The sequence below is a fragment of the Myodes glareolus genome, chromosome 9 (assembly GCF_982192425.1).
Source record: "Myodes glareolus chromosome 9, mMyoGla1.1, whole genome shotgun sequence".
In the NCBI taxonomy this organism is placed as follows: domain Eukaryota; kingdom Metazoa; phylum Chordata; class Mammalia; order Rodentia; family Cricetidae; genus Myodes; species Myodes glareolus.
Window position 1 is genome coordinate 79,842,024 of NC_142034.1, and position 17,369 is coordinate 79,859,392.

At 42.4% G+C, this 17,369-nt stretch overlaps 1 protein-coding gene across 8 annotated transcripts in view; it reads right to left on the reverse strand.

Annotated features, from left to right (window-relative positions):
- The window catches only part of Ebf1 (EBF transcription factor 1), a 389,901-nt gene that overhangs the window by 348,971 nt on the left and 23,561 nt on the right, over positions 1 to 17,369 (reverse strand). For all 8 annotated transcript variants that reach the window (XM_048435960.3, XM_048435959.3, XM_048435958.3 and 5 more), the window contains one exon: positions 14,489 to 14,557. In XM_048435960.3, the coding sequence (XP_048291917.1) occupies positions 14,489 to 14,557 (69 nt within the window). The remainder of the gene's footprint in view (positions 1 to 14,488; positions 14,558 to 17,369) is intronic.

The following is a 17,369-nucleotide window of genomic DNA, read 5'->3' on the forward strand; positions in this document are numbered from 1 at the left end:
CATTAGCCTGAGCTTCCGAAATAGTTCAAGGAATCGGACCTAATTCTGCCCGTGTTGTTTGGGGGATGTCGTTACTAATGTTGCAGAAACGCTTTGAGCCACCATCTATCAGAAGTCTGATGAAAGAAAAGAAGCTAACATTTCACAATTAATGTTGAAAGTGCACTGATTTGAAAGGCCCTGCCCTTCATAAACCAAATAGCGTTCTACATAAAGAAAATCACTGCTTCTAAGTCACCCAGTTCTCAGAATTATCCAGAACTCCACAATGCTAACCCTGCAGTCTATAAGAAATTATTCAAGTATGTATTTGAGTAGTTCTGCATTTCAATTTAACCCTTTGAAACATTAATCAAACCGTGGCTAATTATAGAAATTAAGGAATTAAACGATGGAATCTTCTAAAAGATATTATTTAAAAGGCAGTTTATACAATTACTTGTATAGATGTTTGCTTTAAAGAGGAAAAACAGTTCTACTGTAATGAAAAGGGTCTTAGAAAATTAAATTAACAAGGGGGGACCAGGCTGATATGAAACTAAATTAGCATCAAATGCAAATTACAGGGTACTTAATGGTAGAAACAGGTGCAGAGAAGAACTCTAAATGAGATAAATGAATAAAACATCCTTCTCCACAAATGTGGAAGCTGACACAAAGTCAATGACATGAATAATTCAGCAGCCTCCGCACTGCTGTTGAGGTCAGCCTGCCTTGACCTTTGAAACAGGAAGTAAAATTCAGTTCAAATTTGACTGACTGGAAATATAACAGTTATTTGGTTTTTTTATATATTAAAAAACCCACAGAATTTTTTTCAAAAGATAGACACAGGAAATAGACAATAGGATTGTAATTTGATCTAAAGTCATTGGTCAAACACACACACACACACACACACAACTCATTAGATAAGATTTTACCCAAATCATGTTTCAATATGGAAATCCTAAGAATAAAAATAATTAGAAGTGCATAGACCAGATCCTCAGTGTATTGATCAAACTCCCTATGGGAATAAATCTAGGTCTTTGCCCTTTCTTCATATTATTTTGTTGTGTTGATGTCAGTATTGTATGAAAGAAGCATGCCAGGATTTTTTAAGGCATATATTCTTATTAGTGATGCAAAGTTATCTCTTACATTTGTGAGATTAAAATTTAGCTGAGCTGGATTTGAACTGTGAGAACACGCTTCTTTTAACATCTTCATTTTGACTTAATAGATGCTGCACCCCTGCCCCAACTCATTTATCTTTTAAAAATGCAAGCTGTGTTCTCAAAACAAAGTATTTTCCTAGCCAAGTGGCTCCTGTAGTCCTATATTATGGGAGCTTCCTTCACTCCTCCGCACACTTCAGAAGTATTTGGCAAACTGGCGAGCGGACTCTCCTCAGCTCTGATCAAATCCAGTGTTGTAGGCATGAACAAGTATGACAACAAAGCAATTCCCACAAGCCGGAAAGACAGAAGAGCATATGAGGGATATATCATCTTGGTCTTTATCTCACAAGCTGGCAGGAAAGATGGTAGAAAATAGCAGTGATCGCTGCCTTCCAGTCGGCTCTATTAATGGGACCAACAACGTGGCTATCTGCTTTCTTCTGCCCACTCTGATTGTCATAGAAAAGACTATGCTGAAAAATGAGCTTCATTTGACTCTTTAGACTTAAAGAGAGTTAGAGTTACACACAGACACCTTAACTATTTACAAAAACACACTAGAAAACTAGGCTTATAACTTTAATTTCCATAGGAATGATGTCTTTTCCAAACCTAGGCACTTAGCTGAGACAGAATTAAATATGTTGGGTATGCTGATTTACCATTATATTATTATTATTATTATTATTATTATTATTATTATTATTATTACTATTAATCATACCTCACTGGACAGTTACTAAAGAGAGATAAACCAAGCACTGCTGATTTGGGGTTTGCCCATAACGACTGACCTAAGCGAAGGCTTTGTATACAGAATGGCTCCCTGCTAAATGAGGGCTCTGTCGAGCCAGCTGGTTCTCATTTTGAAACAACCAGCTTCTCAATCCCCAAGTGCTAAAGAAAATAATCCCAGCGATCTATGGCTACACACTTGCACAGAGGCAGCAATGAGAATTTGATTGTGGAGATAATTAAAGTCATTCCTGGAACTTCCAAGAAAAAAAAATAAATCATAGGAAAAGAGTGGAAAGAGATGGGGGGGGGGTGCAGGATAGTCAATGATAGTACTTAAAATTATACTAGGACTAACCGTTGTGAGAGGAGAGAAGAGGGGACAAGCACCCCAAAAGGAACTTGCTGAAGCAGCTCGAGTCTCCCCTCTTCTCTGTCACTTCAGGGAGCCATCCACGCAGTTCTCAGCCTCCAGTGTCCACTTCAGATACCAAAGAAACTACAGAAGCTATGTGGACTAGCAGCACAACACAATCAGATGTTTTGTGGGGTGTTTGAAGTTTCAATCTTATATAAAATACCCATGGAGGCTCCTGGCTGCCTCCCCCCACTGTCTGTCATGGCTGATCTGAAATGTTGAGACTAATGTTAATGAACGAGGGCAGAAGCAGACATCTGAAGGCACGCCATCTCTGTCTTCAGGAGGGTTGCTACTTCTTTAAGGTTATGCTGTCCTACAAAAGGAGTCTGTGTACGCAGAGCTAGAACAGCATTCACGCTGCTGAACCTCCATTCCCTGCCTGCCTACAGATCTTAGAAGCTATGGGGAAAGCAAGGATCCTGCAAGCCCTCTGTCTGCGCTATCTGCCTGGAACAGGAAGGAAAGATAGATTCAATGAGGATTCCGGGCCTCTCAATTAACCTGATTAGTTCAGCACATTGCTTTCATGAATGACACTTTATCTTGGAAATAAGGGAGAACTTCCTTCAGTGGGAGTCTCCTAAAGCCACAGAGATGCATCCTATTAGATATGAGAGATGTCTGTCTCCCCTCCTCATCAGCTTCCGGGTCAGAGGAGCTAGGCTGCTGGACCTGGTGCCTGGCTTCATTTTGAGTACTAAGGACAGAAGGCAAGCTCCCATCTGCCCAGGAGACCTCGGAGGAGGCTGAGAAAAGGGATGCCCCATGGGCAACGTCAAGCCTTCTTTCAGCGCCAACCAGGCACATGATAGGATTGAGTCAGAGGCAGGAGGATCTTGAGGGTGGGGGTAGAGAAAGAGAGAAGAAGGGAGAATTTATTAACCCTTCCATCGCAAAAGTACCATGTCACTATGCTTAAACACTGACCACTGTAACACTGATTTCTTATTTGATAGTCCTGGTACACAGCTAAGTTGTCCCTACAAAAACAAAAACAAAACCTTTTCCTGGAAATTCTGAAGCATGCTGCTTTCCTCAAGGTGGGTCATACATGCATTATTTCCTTAGCTCATGTTGGTGTGTGCACTAGACAAACCGCTTAACAGACTATGTTCCTGGGAATGTGCTTTGTGCGAGCACCGACAGCAGGGGTTCTCACTTGCCTGTCAACTCTGTGATTTACTCCATCAATTAAACAGTTAGGCAACGAGGAGATTTGCATGGTAATCGCGTGAAGATTAACATTTTTAACTGAAACAAATTTAATATTTTATCTTGCATTTTCTGTTTCTTGTCAGTCTTTAATAGCAGCCCCACTTGGCTTTATTGTGCGGCTGTAACAAGCCTGTCTTCAGGCAGAGACGAGACCCTCACATTCAACAACTGCGCTTCTCACCCCTCTCCTTACACCACAGCATCCTCTAAGCATCTATGGCATGGGAGCGAGGTATTGTGCTGGGAGCCAGGGTTAGACAGCAACCAGCAGCGGTGTTAACTACCCCAGAAGCATGTTGGCATCATCCTCTGAAGTCCATCTGCCCTACCATGTTTGGCGATACCACAAAACGCTGGAGTCTGAATTCCACAGCAAAGGGTCTTGGCAGTCTTTTCGTTCCAGCCTGGATTTTGTAAGATGACAGCGACGTCATTCTCAGTATGTATTGTGTGCCAGGCACTCTGCTGACACAGCTTATCGATGAAGAAATGGGTGCTAAGAGCAATTGACCCGCCCAGGGTCCTAAGGTGATAGCTGAGCTGGGATTCGATCTGACTCCATGACACACAGTCTTAACCAACATGTAGACTATATCATAGGAGTGTAATAAAACCACGGGCTTTGCCCGCCACATATGAGCTACCTTGAGCCTGAAGGTATCTTTCTTGTACATCTTGATTTAGTCTTGTATTGTGCTCTTCTATTTTAAAGAAGTCAACATAGTTGGATATGGCAGCATGTGCCTGTAATCCCAATATTTGGGAGAAAGGCTGAATAGTCACGAGTTCGAGGCCAGCCTAGCCTATAAAAGACACTGTCTCAAAAGAAAAATCGTAATATTTTACTTACTATTTTGACATACCACTCCCATAAAATTCTGAGACACCGAAAAAGCTCCAGGATTCCAGGAGCTCCGTGGGGTCACAAGGCATTTGCTTTCTGTCTATGCCTCTTCTTGCAGCTTTTCTGGACAATCATGAACATGGTGTGCGACAAAGATAAAAGAACAATAAACAGTTGTGGAAGGAAAAAGGAGTGAGTGATGTCCAAGAAGGTACAACCACCATGATTAACTCAGCAAGGTAACTCATCTTGTAAAAAAAAAAAAGTGTCGTAGCGTTTCTCAAATCAGAGGTAGTGACCCACATAAAAATGTATTAGGTTCAGTTTTCAAAATCTGATTTTAAGGCCTTGGAATATCCCAAGCCTACTGTTTACCAGGTGTTGTAAACCTTTTTGGTTTCTTGTAATAAAAATATAATTGTGTATGTGTGTGTGTGTGTGTGTGTGTGTGTGTGTGTGTGTGCGCGTGTGTGTGTGTATGTGAGCACACGCGTGTGCGTATGATACTGGGGACTGAACTCAGAGCATTTGCACATGTTAGACACGCACGTGATATCCACTGAATATATCCCTAAAGCAATGAGGCTTGAAGGTGTAATCCACCAGAGAGATGAATGCTCCCATTTTGAAGATTGGAATGCTTGAGGCGAAAATATCAAGCAGTCATGAAGACTTTGGCCCAGCAGCAAGGGGCTTGCTTCAAAGTCTTTGTCTTTGCCACTGTACTCCGCCTTCAATAGATTTCTCTCTGGATCGGTGCTTCCATTTTCAATCCCACAAGTTAAATGTGTAACTAAGTAATAAGAGAGTGGGAAGGGACTGTGTTTACAGAAACACATGAGGAGATGAGATGTGGCTATCAAGAAAGGTTACATAACAGGCATGCCATGAGGTCCTGGAACCGCGTAACTAAGTAATAAAGGGGAGAAGAGGAGTTTCTCATCATTTCCTCAGGGGCTAGCCCCACAGGCTCATGCCCCACCAGACTGAGTTCACTGGTGGGAAGGGCAGCCTCTGAAAAAAGCACATTTTACAGTGTCCAAAATCTGCTAGCATTATGCCACGACTCTGTATGGAACAATTACATTTACAGTGATCAGACACTGTGTTCACTTTGTTTGCTAATGCCCAGAGATTGATCTTTATAAAAACACACGAATGTCTCAAGCAGGGCAGCCTTTGCCTGTAATTGCAGGAAGGTGGTATCAGGTGGTTTGAAGATATTCTGCCGTGTATACAGCAGGCCGTAAAGGTTAGGTTCTGAAGTTAGGAAAGTATCCAGACCGTTTAGGAAAACAGAGGCTTCTGACACTGTTGGTAATGGTTTCAAAGAGCACTGAGTGAATATTTTACCAACTTCCTTTTCCAAAGGACTTCCTAATAGTTAAAAGAAACTGATTGCTTTCTGTCTTCTGTCTTGATAGTGTGTGTGTGTGTGTGTGTGTGTGTGTGTGTGTGTGTGAGAGAGAGAGAGAGAGAGAGAGAGAGAGAGAGGCAGGAGAGGCAGGGAGAGGATCAAACCTAATGGCAATCCTAGAGTTCTTCAAACTAACTTCCATTTTCCATTTTGGGGGAAGTTTTCAGTCAAGACTGCATCCAAAACTAATTTTTTAATTATGAGATAATAATGACAGATCAGAACGTCAATAAAAGGGAAACACGGTTTTTGAAGGGGAGAACTCCTCAACATCTAAGTACTGGACAATAATAAATTGTCAAGAGAGTAGTTGTTGGGTCCTATCCACAAAGGGACAAAGGGAGTAAGAGAGCATTAGTCAATCATGATTGCTCAGGAAAGACGGAGAAAAGCATGTGTCTCCAGGAATAACTCCTCCTCCGTGAGTCCCAAGGGTCTGATCCAGTGTGGGCCCTCCAGCCCACCTAAGGATTCTCAGCTCCAGCAGGAGCAGTTCCATGTGCAAACACAGAAGCCGGTGCCAGGGAACAAGATACTCTAACACTCTACTTCGATGACTTTCAAATCATGGATTACGAGAAGAACTTCCACCCTGACTGTACAGCACCCGAGCCCCCAGTGTCTACACCCTACAGAGGACGGCTCGTTCACACAATACCCATTCCGAACATAGCATTGTTGTTGATCAGCTGAACAGAGAATGAGTTAAAAGGGGGGGGGGGCGGTTTGAGAAATTGCTGATAGTGATTACAAGGACTTTTCTTTTTCACCATCATGACAAAGTCTGAATGAAAATGTGACAATCCCGCCCAAGCCCTGTACAATATATACAGTGACCACGTCCAGATTAAAAAGCCGGGACACGCTTCATTTAACCCTCCTCCCTTTTCCCCTTGCCCTGGCACTTGAAGTGTTAAAGAAAACAATGAGCCAAGGAGTGAGTGTACAGAGGAGGATTTACTGGCATTTACTTTTAATCTATGGTCCTTCACTCTGTAGCTTATCGGGGCTCCGCCGGTCTTTTTCCTCCTTTATATTCCGTGAGGAACCCCCCACGCTCTTCCTGCGAGACAGAGCCCAAGTGGCCATAAGCTTTTTGTCAGGTTAAAGGAGACGAAAAAGGAAGGGAACAAGAGCTAACGCAAAGCTAAGAGGCATCTATTAGATGTCACCAGGCTTTGGTATTCATGTCGATGATTGAGGATTAGAGTATTTGAAATAATCTTATTGAGAGGCATCAAAAGCCCACCGAGTGAGAGGCAGCTCCCGTAGCACATGGCAAAGGCACGAATAATATCTTATTAAAGATGTGTTGCCTAACACCGTTACTTTTTCTTATATTACGGAACTATTGTGCTTCAAACAGTCAGGGCGACGCTGTAGTCATGGAGGGCCGTTTTGGAAGTTATTGAGTGGGCTCGAGCTAGCTGATTTGCCCGCTTGCCTACTGAAGTTGTTAAAAGTGGGTTGGGGGTGGGGGATGTTCACAACTGGAACCAAGCATTTTACCTTTAAAAATAAAGGTTACCAAAGCACGTCACTGCGTTTCCACTGAAGGTGAAGTCCATCTGAGAAGGGTGAAATGGCAAGGGATTGTTTCCACCTAAACAAGTCATATCTTCTTTGTAAGTGACCCCCTCCAAGGAAAATGTGGTAGGGTTTTCTATTGTTTTGTTTGGGAGTTTGGCTTCTTTCTTCATTAAGAATGTCTCTCTCTCTGTCTCTCTCTCTCTGTTTCTCTCTCTCTTGCTCTCTCTCTCTCTCTCTCTCTCGCTCTCTCTCTCTCTCTCTCTCTCTCTGTGCGTATGTGTGTGTGTGTGTGTGTGTGTGTGTGTGTGTGTGTGTGATACTCTACCAGGATTAAAGCAATTAAAATTCTATTATAACAAGTACTGTAACATTAAAACCCTCATTTGCTTCTGGACAAAGGCTTGTAACTGGAGAGATAGTTTGCAAGGGAGATTTATCTTCATCTACCCGCACTCCTAAAGACAGCGCGCAACCAAAGACAGACCTGTACTGTTCACCATATTTCACTGGCTGCAATAGGAGTCACTTTTTTACTGTCCTGAACCGTGTATAGTTACAGGGCTTGTAAAGAGATGGAGAGGGGAGGTGGGAAGGGGATAGGAGGGAATGAGAAGAAAGAATTGGTAGCCTATTTTAGATAACATCTCATGCAAATTAAAATGATCCAAATACCATCTCTTTAGGCTGGAACTCCTGAGTAGGGTTTTTTATATCTGGCCAATTTTTTTTTTCATTAGAGAGTTTGGCCGGGCGCTGATGGTAGTGGGGAAAGAGAATTCCTATCAACGGAGTGCCACACTTGGAGGGGTTGCTTGGCTTGTTTTCAACTCTAAACAACTTACTTGAAAGTCAAAGCATGTTTATTACACTGATGACTTAGAATCGTCAACGAGCTGCGCAAAGTCACTGGCACTGAGGAGCCGGCAACGCTTTCCTGCATTTCCCCAAACCGGCACAGAAACAAACTTACGGTGACGTGAGACACAAAGCCACGCTGTGAGCCCACACACGGGCTCTGTTTTGCACACACACACACTTGCCGATGCCCTGAAGCTCTGTGAAACACATTTCTTGGAACTTGGGCCATAATGCCCTTTACAGGAAGACCACCATTGCTTATTATACAGCGTCTGCTGTAGTGTAACACCCTGCAAAAGTACTTTGCGTTATGATTTACTGTCAACATATTTGAAACGCATTTTAATGTATCCTGGTCGTGTATTTGAGAAGAGCTGAGAGCAAATGGAATCTAGGCTGCTATTAGCTAATTGTATTAGTAACTTTTTTTTATCACGGTAGCAAGCTGTACCCAAGTGTTCAAGAGCCCCACTTGTGCTCAGAATGGTACCATGTGATACGTGTAAAATTGAGAATGATACTCGCTCACATAAGTCTCATTACTAATAATCACATGTGAATTCCCACTGAGAAAACAAATGTTTAAATGCACTAGGGCTAGAAACCAACTGCAAATTCATGCTCTGTGTTGATGCTGACTCTCCCCTGTTGAAAAGAGAAAAGCCTCTCAGAGCAGCCAGAAGGACAGCAATTATCCGGCCTGGGGCAGCTTTAGGGAGGAGATTTCTCCTCCTTTGGTTTTCACTGAACAGGAGTTAGGAAATGAGGTGGGAAGGTTTATCAGAGCGCTGAGAAACGCATTTGCACCTCTGGTTCTTAGTGACCCAAACAGCAGCTTGCGTGCTGGGCCCAAACAGTTCTCTGCTCACTGATTGGCCCTTCTGAATGACGATGAAGAGGAAGATAAGAACTGAATGAGCAAGCAACTGAAGTCATGAACCCGGCTACGGCTTTCATTTGCAACGTTTAAGAAGCATATCTCCATGCCCATCTAAGGCAGAAGCTCTCAACCCTTCTAAGGTGGTCGCCCTTGAATACAGTTCCTCACGTTGCAGTGACGTCCCCACCATAAAATTATTTCATTGCTACATCAGAACTGCAGTTTTGCTACTGTTATGAATCATAATGCAAATGATCTATGGTATGTGACCCCTGTGGAGGTCGTCACCCACAGGTTGAGAACCCCTGAGACACAAAGACAGAAAATCACTTTGCGTGGATTTGGGGATTTATCATTGATAATAAAAGGCAGAGAAGTTACTCGCTAAAGGACCTCAATGCTTTCAGAAACTCAGCGTAATACATTTTCTCATCCATGCCCAATGGTTAAGAATCGCCTATGAGCATCCTGAGTTTACATGTGACTGTTGTTTCCCGTCATGCTGATGGTCATAGTCACGTAAAAGCATGGGCAACAACTTTGCCAAGAAAGTTAACGTGATAATGAGATAAAACTGTGCTTGTCTACAAAGTCGTGCCTCTCCGCCTGACCTCTTAGGTTCAAGCCTGCACCTTCAATCAAAGTTTCTATCTGAACAACCCCAGAGTGGCCAAGGCTTTCTATTCAACTGGCCTGTGGATGGTAAAGTTAGCATTCTAGTTCTTTCCTGACTGACAATACCATTTTGCATCATAACCATCGAAAAGCCAGTTGACAATATTTAAATGACCTACATGTAGAAGAACTTTAGACCGTTCTGGAAAACAAATCTTGGTTCTTTTTCTCTTCTCTGTTTGGTTTGTTTGTTGTTGTTGTTGTGTGTGTGTGTGTGTGTGTGTGTGTGTGTGTGTGTGTATGTTGGTTTTTATTTTAGGACAGCTTTGGATAAGTGTTGCCTGAACTAATTCCAAAGAAGCTGAGGGTTTTGTGCCACAAAAGCTGTGTCATTTCTTAATGCTATACTTGGTGTTCTATATCTCCTAGTTCTAAGTATCAGTGCCGACAGAGTCTTACAAAGGAAAAGAAAAACAAGGCGAGATTGTGACAATCAGCAAGCCCAATCATTAGTCCAGTACGTGTGGATGGGTTTTAAAAATCTAAGTTTTAAATGCTGGTTTGGGGGGACCCAAAATTTGCAGGCTGCCTGAACCACATTATGCATAATCCTAATAGAATTGGGTTTTAACAGACACCCGTTATGAGTTTATCTTGCATTATTTCTGTCCCTTAAAAACAAATTCTGTGCGGGGGCGGCTAACGATCTCTAGTCCTAAGAACGTATGCCTTCATTTGCTTAGTTGATCTAACTTTTTCATCCATCACACTGATTCCAAATTAAAGAACACTGTAGAACATCCCAGTCCCACATATTCTAGCCAGAGACATCAGTGTTTCCCGTGGAAGGAACCGTATGGTAGAATTTGAAGAAAGAGGTGTTTTTGTAAGGCCATCCACGTTCATCTACCTCACCACTCCAAGGTAAATCTAGGAAAATAAAGTTGTTGTTGTTGTTGTTGTTGTTTTCAACCAAGCTAGGATCCTAATTGTAGCTAACTAACTACAGAATAAAAGTCTTTAGTTTTAATCTGCACAGTTAAAGCATGCATCCCAAAGTTTCCGTAGAGAGACAGAAGTTGCATGGATTCTGAAAAAGTGGGTTCCCAATTCAGAGTTACCCTATGCGACTTTTGTCCATTATCCTCTCTCCTGATTCCTACAAAGTCAAGCTAATTAAGAACCTCCGTCATTAGTCTTCCAGAAAAATTAGCACAGCTTATGCTAATTACTCCTGCAAAATTTAATAAACTCGTTGAAATGGGAATAACCTAATGAGGTTTTATTTATTGAACTCAGATCACTCCAAGGGAAAAGGTTAGGACACAAGGATATTCACTGTAGTAATGGAACTACAACATACTCAGTTTCCAAACAGGAATTTCACTGCAAACCTTTGAAATTCAGATCCGAGTTAGTGTGCGGATGTTCAGTCGGCCCCCACACCTTCACGCAAAGAACTGGAAGTCAGTTTTTGCTTTTTACTTTACCAACGATGACCACACATAGCCCTTTAGCTCAAAGATAATGAAATTTGCTGTTGTTAGTTCCTGTTCATCAGCTATTAAACCTAACACATTTGACTTCTCCCATGTCTGCACAGCCCAAATAGCTGGATCATTGGGCACAGGCTGGGGTTTTATGATTCTTCATCAAGCTCTTTGGCGTTGAGCAGAAACGTAACCTAGCAGCCGGCTCCAGATGCACCCTTCCTATACCACATAGCAATTTTCCAATAAGCATGTTGACAAATTGTCCTGACTGAAAAGAAGTCATTTGGGTCATATTTTCTTACTTTGTTGCTTGCCACTGGAAGGAGATAGACACTTGTCTGTACAACTGCTGATTTTGTTAATTCCATTTTACATATATATACAATTTGCCAAACTGGCCTCCAGATCCCTGGCAAGAGATAATGTAGCCAAGTTTTAACACAGAAACGGCTGGCCCTGCACCAGTGCTGTGTGACCAAAAAGCCTCTTCCATTCTTCACTATAAATAGCCTTCCTGAATAATCACTACTAAAAGTCCTTTGACTGAAAAAAAAAATAGCAGTGTTCTTCCAAATTCTGAAGGTCAAGCAAAGGGAACTAGAAACTATTAGCTTTCAAAAAGAGGTGACTGTTGTGTTAAAGCTACGCTAACTTCTAAGGCCACAAGAGCCCACGCCCTCGGCCTTATGTTGAGTACAGTATGCATAGTATAAGAACAGGCTGTTGCTATTGAGGGCAGCAGGCTCAGGGACTCAGATCCATAAATCTGAAAGCAAATCAAACCCTAAGCACGGAATAGATATTATGTGATCTGTAACACGGAGCGAAATTGGAACCTGAAATTCAAACACCGTTGCCGTCATATTTTTGCCCTTTGCAGCAATTCTGTGCAGTTGAAAAATATTTTGTTTTGTCCGTTTTTGCCTGAGCTCTTGTGATTTCCATCCCTCACCATTAGAAAGAGAATTTTCACATATCGGCAGAGACACGACTGGAGGTTTGTGCGTTTTTTTTTTTTTTTTTAACATCTTTGGCAAACTGAAGGGGCGAAGAACTTTGAAAACTCATGCAAATAAAAATAGCCAACTGGGAGTTCTGCCTATCAACCGGTCTCATTGCCTGAAAAGGTAGCTCCGTGTCAGACAGTGGCAAACACTAGCAAATAAATGGATATTGGGACTTGAACACATCCAGAATGTCTCAGACAGCTTTAAAATGCCCCTACCTTCAAGAAATCAACCTAGCTATACAAGGTTTTCTACTTTGTCTAATCGAAAGAAGGGAGGGGGAGTGGGGTTGGGAGGAAGGAAAAGGATAGATGTCAGGAATAATATCGCTAAAGCACCCACAGCCTAAAGTGTAGACTTATTTTGCCTAAACTGTTTGAACTCCCCCAGCCAAGAAAGGGTTTTAAGTACCCTACTGGGACAGATGCAAGGCGGCGACTATAGAAGCCACACTAATGCAATCCAGGTAACACAATCCTGTTTCAAAAACATGGGGCGGGCTAATTACAGCTCTGCTGAGTCAAGTTTCTCCTGCCATCGCAACCCACAGGAACAGGTCAAAATCAGATGTTATTCAAACCACAGTTCTATCAGCCTTCTGCATCAGAGTCACAGCTTAAAACCAAATGAAGAACTTTAAAGCCTAACCCTCTCACAAGCAAAAAGACAGGGAAAAAAATGTTTTCATTGCGGGTGGCACGGTAGGTCCTCCTCACCACCTAAACCTAAAAAGACCAGGAGGCACCACAGAATGCTTATGGTTTCAAAGTTTGGGGAGTATGTGGACTGGCTCTTTGATGAAATGCTTTCTTTTTAATGCAAGAGTAGAAAATACTTGCTTAAAAACGGAAGCAGCGCTCTGAAAGGGATCCACAAATGACACCAGCCGCAGGGAGGTAGGCCTCTGACCTTGTTCGTTGGGAGATTTTTATCTTCCAGGGCAGAAAATACAGGTTTATGAATGATCTATCTGCTCTCCCAGAGAAGCACGCCATTCTCATCCAATAGACACCAGGCAACATCACCGTACAGTGAACCTTCGCCTCATAACATGGAATTAAGATGCTATTATGCATATCAAATATAATATACATATTCATGAATATTAGCATGAGATCTCTGACTAGAATACTCAGTTGAAGTGAAACTTTTACAGAGATACTTGGTGATCATTGCTGAGCTAAGATCCGGAAGACTCACAGAGGTCATAACCAACAATCTTTTGACAGTAAGTAGGATGAACAAAATAGACACCTAGATTTCTTTCCCTGAAAAACGATAAATCAAAATTCACAAACACAAGGAATTTGACAAATTGTTCTTGTTGCATCTTTGTGTTGCTGTTGTCTAAGACAATATTATCAAAGCCCAAAATGGGATGTGCATTTGGCTGTTGATTTCCTCAATGAAGGAATCTGTCTCATTTGAATGAAGATTCTTTTTTCCCACAGCGAGTAGATGCTAGCTAGCTCTTTTCCTAGCTGACAATTGACAGTCTCCATAAAGCTTCCAGGCCATTTAATTCTCAATGAGTAGTGCCATGTAACGAATGGTTTATCATACATGTTTCCATACAATGAATTTCAATAATTAAAACGTAAAATGAATATTTGGGATGCCATTCTGCACAATGTGTGCACACTGACTCAAAACTGCACTGGCGAACTGAAACAGATGTATTGTTCTACAGTGATTTACTTGGTCATGTCAGATTAGTAATATGGATCTGTTTAAAAACACAATAATTAAGACAAGCAGGATAAATTAATCAACGTACAATACTGTGCGCGCTGCAATCAAGCCCGGAAATAACAGTAGGAAAATCTTGGTTCACAGATCTCTTTAAACTGCTTTTATGCATAAATAAAACCTTAAAATGTAGATGGATTACATCCAACAGAACTACTGTAGCTAAAAGTGATAATGATTCAAACATTTTTCAAATAAAAGTTAAATATTTATAAGCACCCAACCACATTTCATAAATCACAAAACTATTATTATTTTATTCCTGAAGCTTCCTGATACACCATGGGGACTGAGCCACAGAGAGTGAGGAATGAACATACACATATATATTACTTTATGTGCATTAATCAGGCACAAAACCAGAGCCATCCAAGAAACAGGCCTCCAAAGAACATTCCATATGGCTTTCCCAGAAATCACACTAACTCGGCGCAGCCTAAGTCAGGACCAACAGGCAAACTTCAGCCACATGCATCTCTAACCCGCGCCGATGAGCGACACAAAACAGGTGTTGCATTATAATGAGGAATAAGAATCCAGTGAAAGAAGAGTGGTCCCTACCTGTCAATTATCACTGGATCTGAGGGAGTCTCATTTCGGTTGCCACAGCTTTTCTTGTCACAACAGCGGCTGCGGAGCAAAAGCGAGAGGATTTAGTACCCACCATTACAATGTAAAATCATCATTTAAGCAGACAGAAGGTTCAAATTGCTGGGTTGCAAATGCTAGAATTACCACAAAGCTCTACCTGGCAATCAACGGATCCCAGGAACAGAAAATTCTACGTGGGTCACTTATGGGTTAATGGCCAGGCTTAACCTCTCCCTGCTCAGAGGACAGGAGAGGGAGAGGGCCCTCGCAGAGCCAGGAAGGCAGCCCTCAGCTGGGGTCTCTCCTTCACTACGCGGGTATTGGCAGGGTTCAGTGTGAAGTGCTGTTCTCACATCTACCCAATGAGAATATGCAGGGTCGTGGGTGGATCAAACACCCTTCCCTCAAGAACACACTAATTGCGTGGAAGGCGTCAATAATGAGGATGAGTGACTGCTCTCCTCTAGTCGCTCTGTATTAAATGGATTCTTTTTTTTTTTCTCCTCTTTTTGATGGGTGGCACTTCCTTCAACCACAGCCTTCTCAAAAATCCCAGAGCAACGACAGTCTGCATTTGAACGTCTTCTTGAGAATAAAGGCCGCACATAGTGATCTACATAAGGAGAAGGTGAGATGGGAGAACGTGCAAAGCTTAGCCTCAGTCCTCTAGCTTTGATGGCCAGCACTGGCCACTACTTTAGTTTTCGGAGAGAAGTGGGGACAATGGACCCAATGGCCAGCACAACCCTGTCTGTAAGCAGGAAAACATAAGAACAGCCTGTTACGCAGATCCTACTTTATTGAGTCCTTGAGACTGCCAGGTCAAAATAAATAAGTAAGTAAATGGATGAATAAATAAATAAAGAACCCAAATTTTAAAGGCCCAAGGTGTTTCAAAGGAGTGAATAAAAGATCGTGTATTTCTTTTCTCTTTCAGGACAAGGTCTTGGGCATCCAAGACTGGCTTTGAGCTTGCTATCTAGCTAAGATGAATCTTGAACTGTCGGGCCTCCTCCCACCACCTCCTCAGCACTGGCTAGGATTATTGGTAGATACCCACTTTATGCTATGGTGTTGGGGATTGAATTTAGGACTTCCAACATGTGCTCTACCATCTGAGATATACAGCCCTCAGCTGAAAAATGTCATGTTTCTGAAAAATATGCACCCTCAGCAGAAAAACTCTCCATCTCAAATACGTTTGTAAGTAACAAGCTGTCCCCTGGCTAGTCTCCACTCAGGACTACACTGTAAAAAAGCATGCTTGGTCAGTGGAGAAGGCTGGAAGGTTCCTCAGGAGCTGGACTCTACTGCATACCATAAGTAAAATACGTACTTTTCTCCATCCCTCTTATACATTCTAATGTGTGCAAATATACACACACACACTTACACATACTCATATAAACATACAAATATACACACACATGCAAACACACAATCACACACACATACTTACACAAACTTCACATACATACACTCACACACACACACATATTCACACAAACACTCACACAAACATGCTCATAGATACACACATACACAAACACACACATACTCACACAAACACAAACATACACACATTCACACACACAAACTCACACAAACATACACATGCACACATTCACCACACACATATATACACAGTCTAAATTTAGATATCTGCTGGAGACTACCAAACATTGAATTTCACTTTTCAAGACCCAGGAATATTTCCAAACATAGGAAGCGTTTCACCAAAATTGAGACATCTTCTTCTCTTTCACTGAATTCCTGAGAAATGAATCAGTTTGGTGCTTGCCTGAGTCTATATTTGCAAAAGGCAATAGAAAGAATTGTATCTCACTTCTCTTCTCAGAGCCCCAGCTGGAAAACACCCCCTCCACACACAACCTAGTCACTCTCTGATTTGGAGAATTTTATCTGGGCCTCAAGACAGGCTATGCAGTGGTAGGCCCCAGGTATCCTATCTGGGAAACCAATAAAGACACAGGGAGAAAAAATGTTAGGGGTTGGCATGTGTACAAAATAAATAGCTTAAGACTCAACTCTAGGGGTCAGCAAAACGGCTCAGCAAGTAAAGGTGCTTGCCACCAAGTCTGAAGACCTGAGCCTGATTGTGATCCACAGGTGGAAGGAGAGAAGCTACTCCCTCAAGCTGCCCTCTGACCTCCATATCTGCACCATGATACGCAAACCCACAAGTATATGAGCACAAAAAAGTATAAAATAATATTTGAAAACCTAATTTCATTATTTCTGAGGACTGGTCCCCTCCGCCAGTGTTCTCTCAGTTTGTCAGGTTAGCATCATCATTAAGAATGGCTGGTCCAATTAAGACCCCAAAGGTGGGGCAGTATCAGGATCACCCTTGGGTTTATACCCTGTTTATACTTCAAGTCTGAGAAGCCTGAGCTGTGTAGACGGAGTGGTTGCCAAAAGCAGTCCACTGACATAGCCATGTCCTCTTTATTCAGGGAGGAAAGCAGATGCTGAGAAAGCAGAGGGTGTTCCTCCTTCCTTCTCCTTCTCCAAGTGGGCCCTGGGAAGCTCTACCCTCACCACAGTCCTCCCTGGGGGAAATGCCCTCAGGGAACTCTTGTAGCTTGCTTGGATTGTAACTACGGGTTACCACACACACACACACACACACACACACACACATTAAAGTCCAAGACTTCTCTCCCTACCCACCATTACTGTCTTCAGCCCAGTCACTCTTATTTATCACTGGGAGTTCTGCAAAACCTCCCCCTTGGCTTTGCTGTCTCCACTTTGACTCCATCTAATAGGCCTGCCCCATCCAGCAGATCTTTGTGAAATGTCCAGGAGACTGTGCCATTTCGTGGGC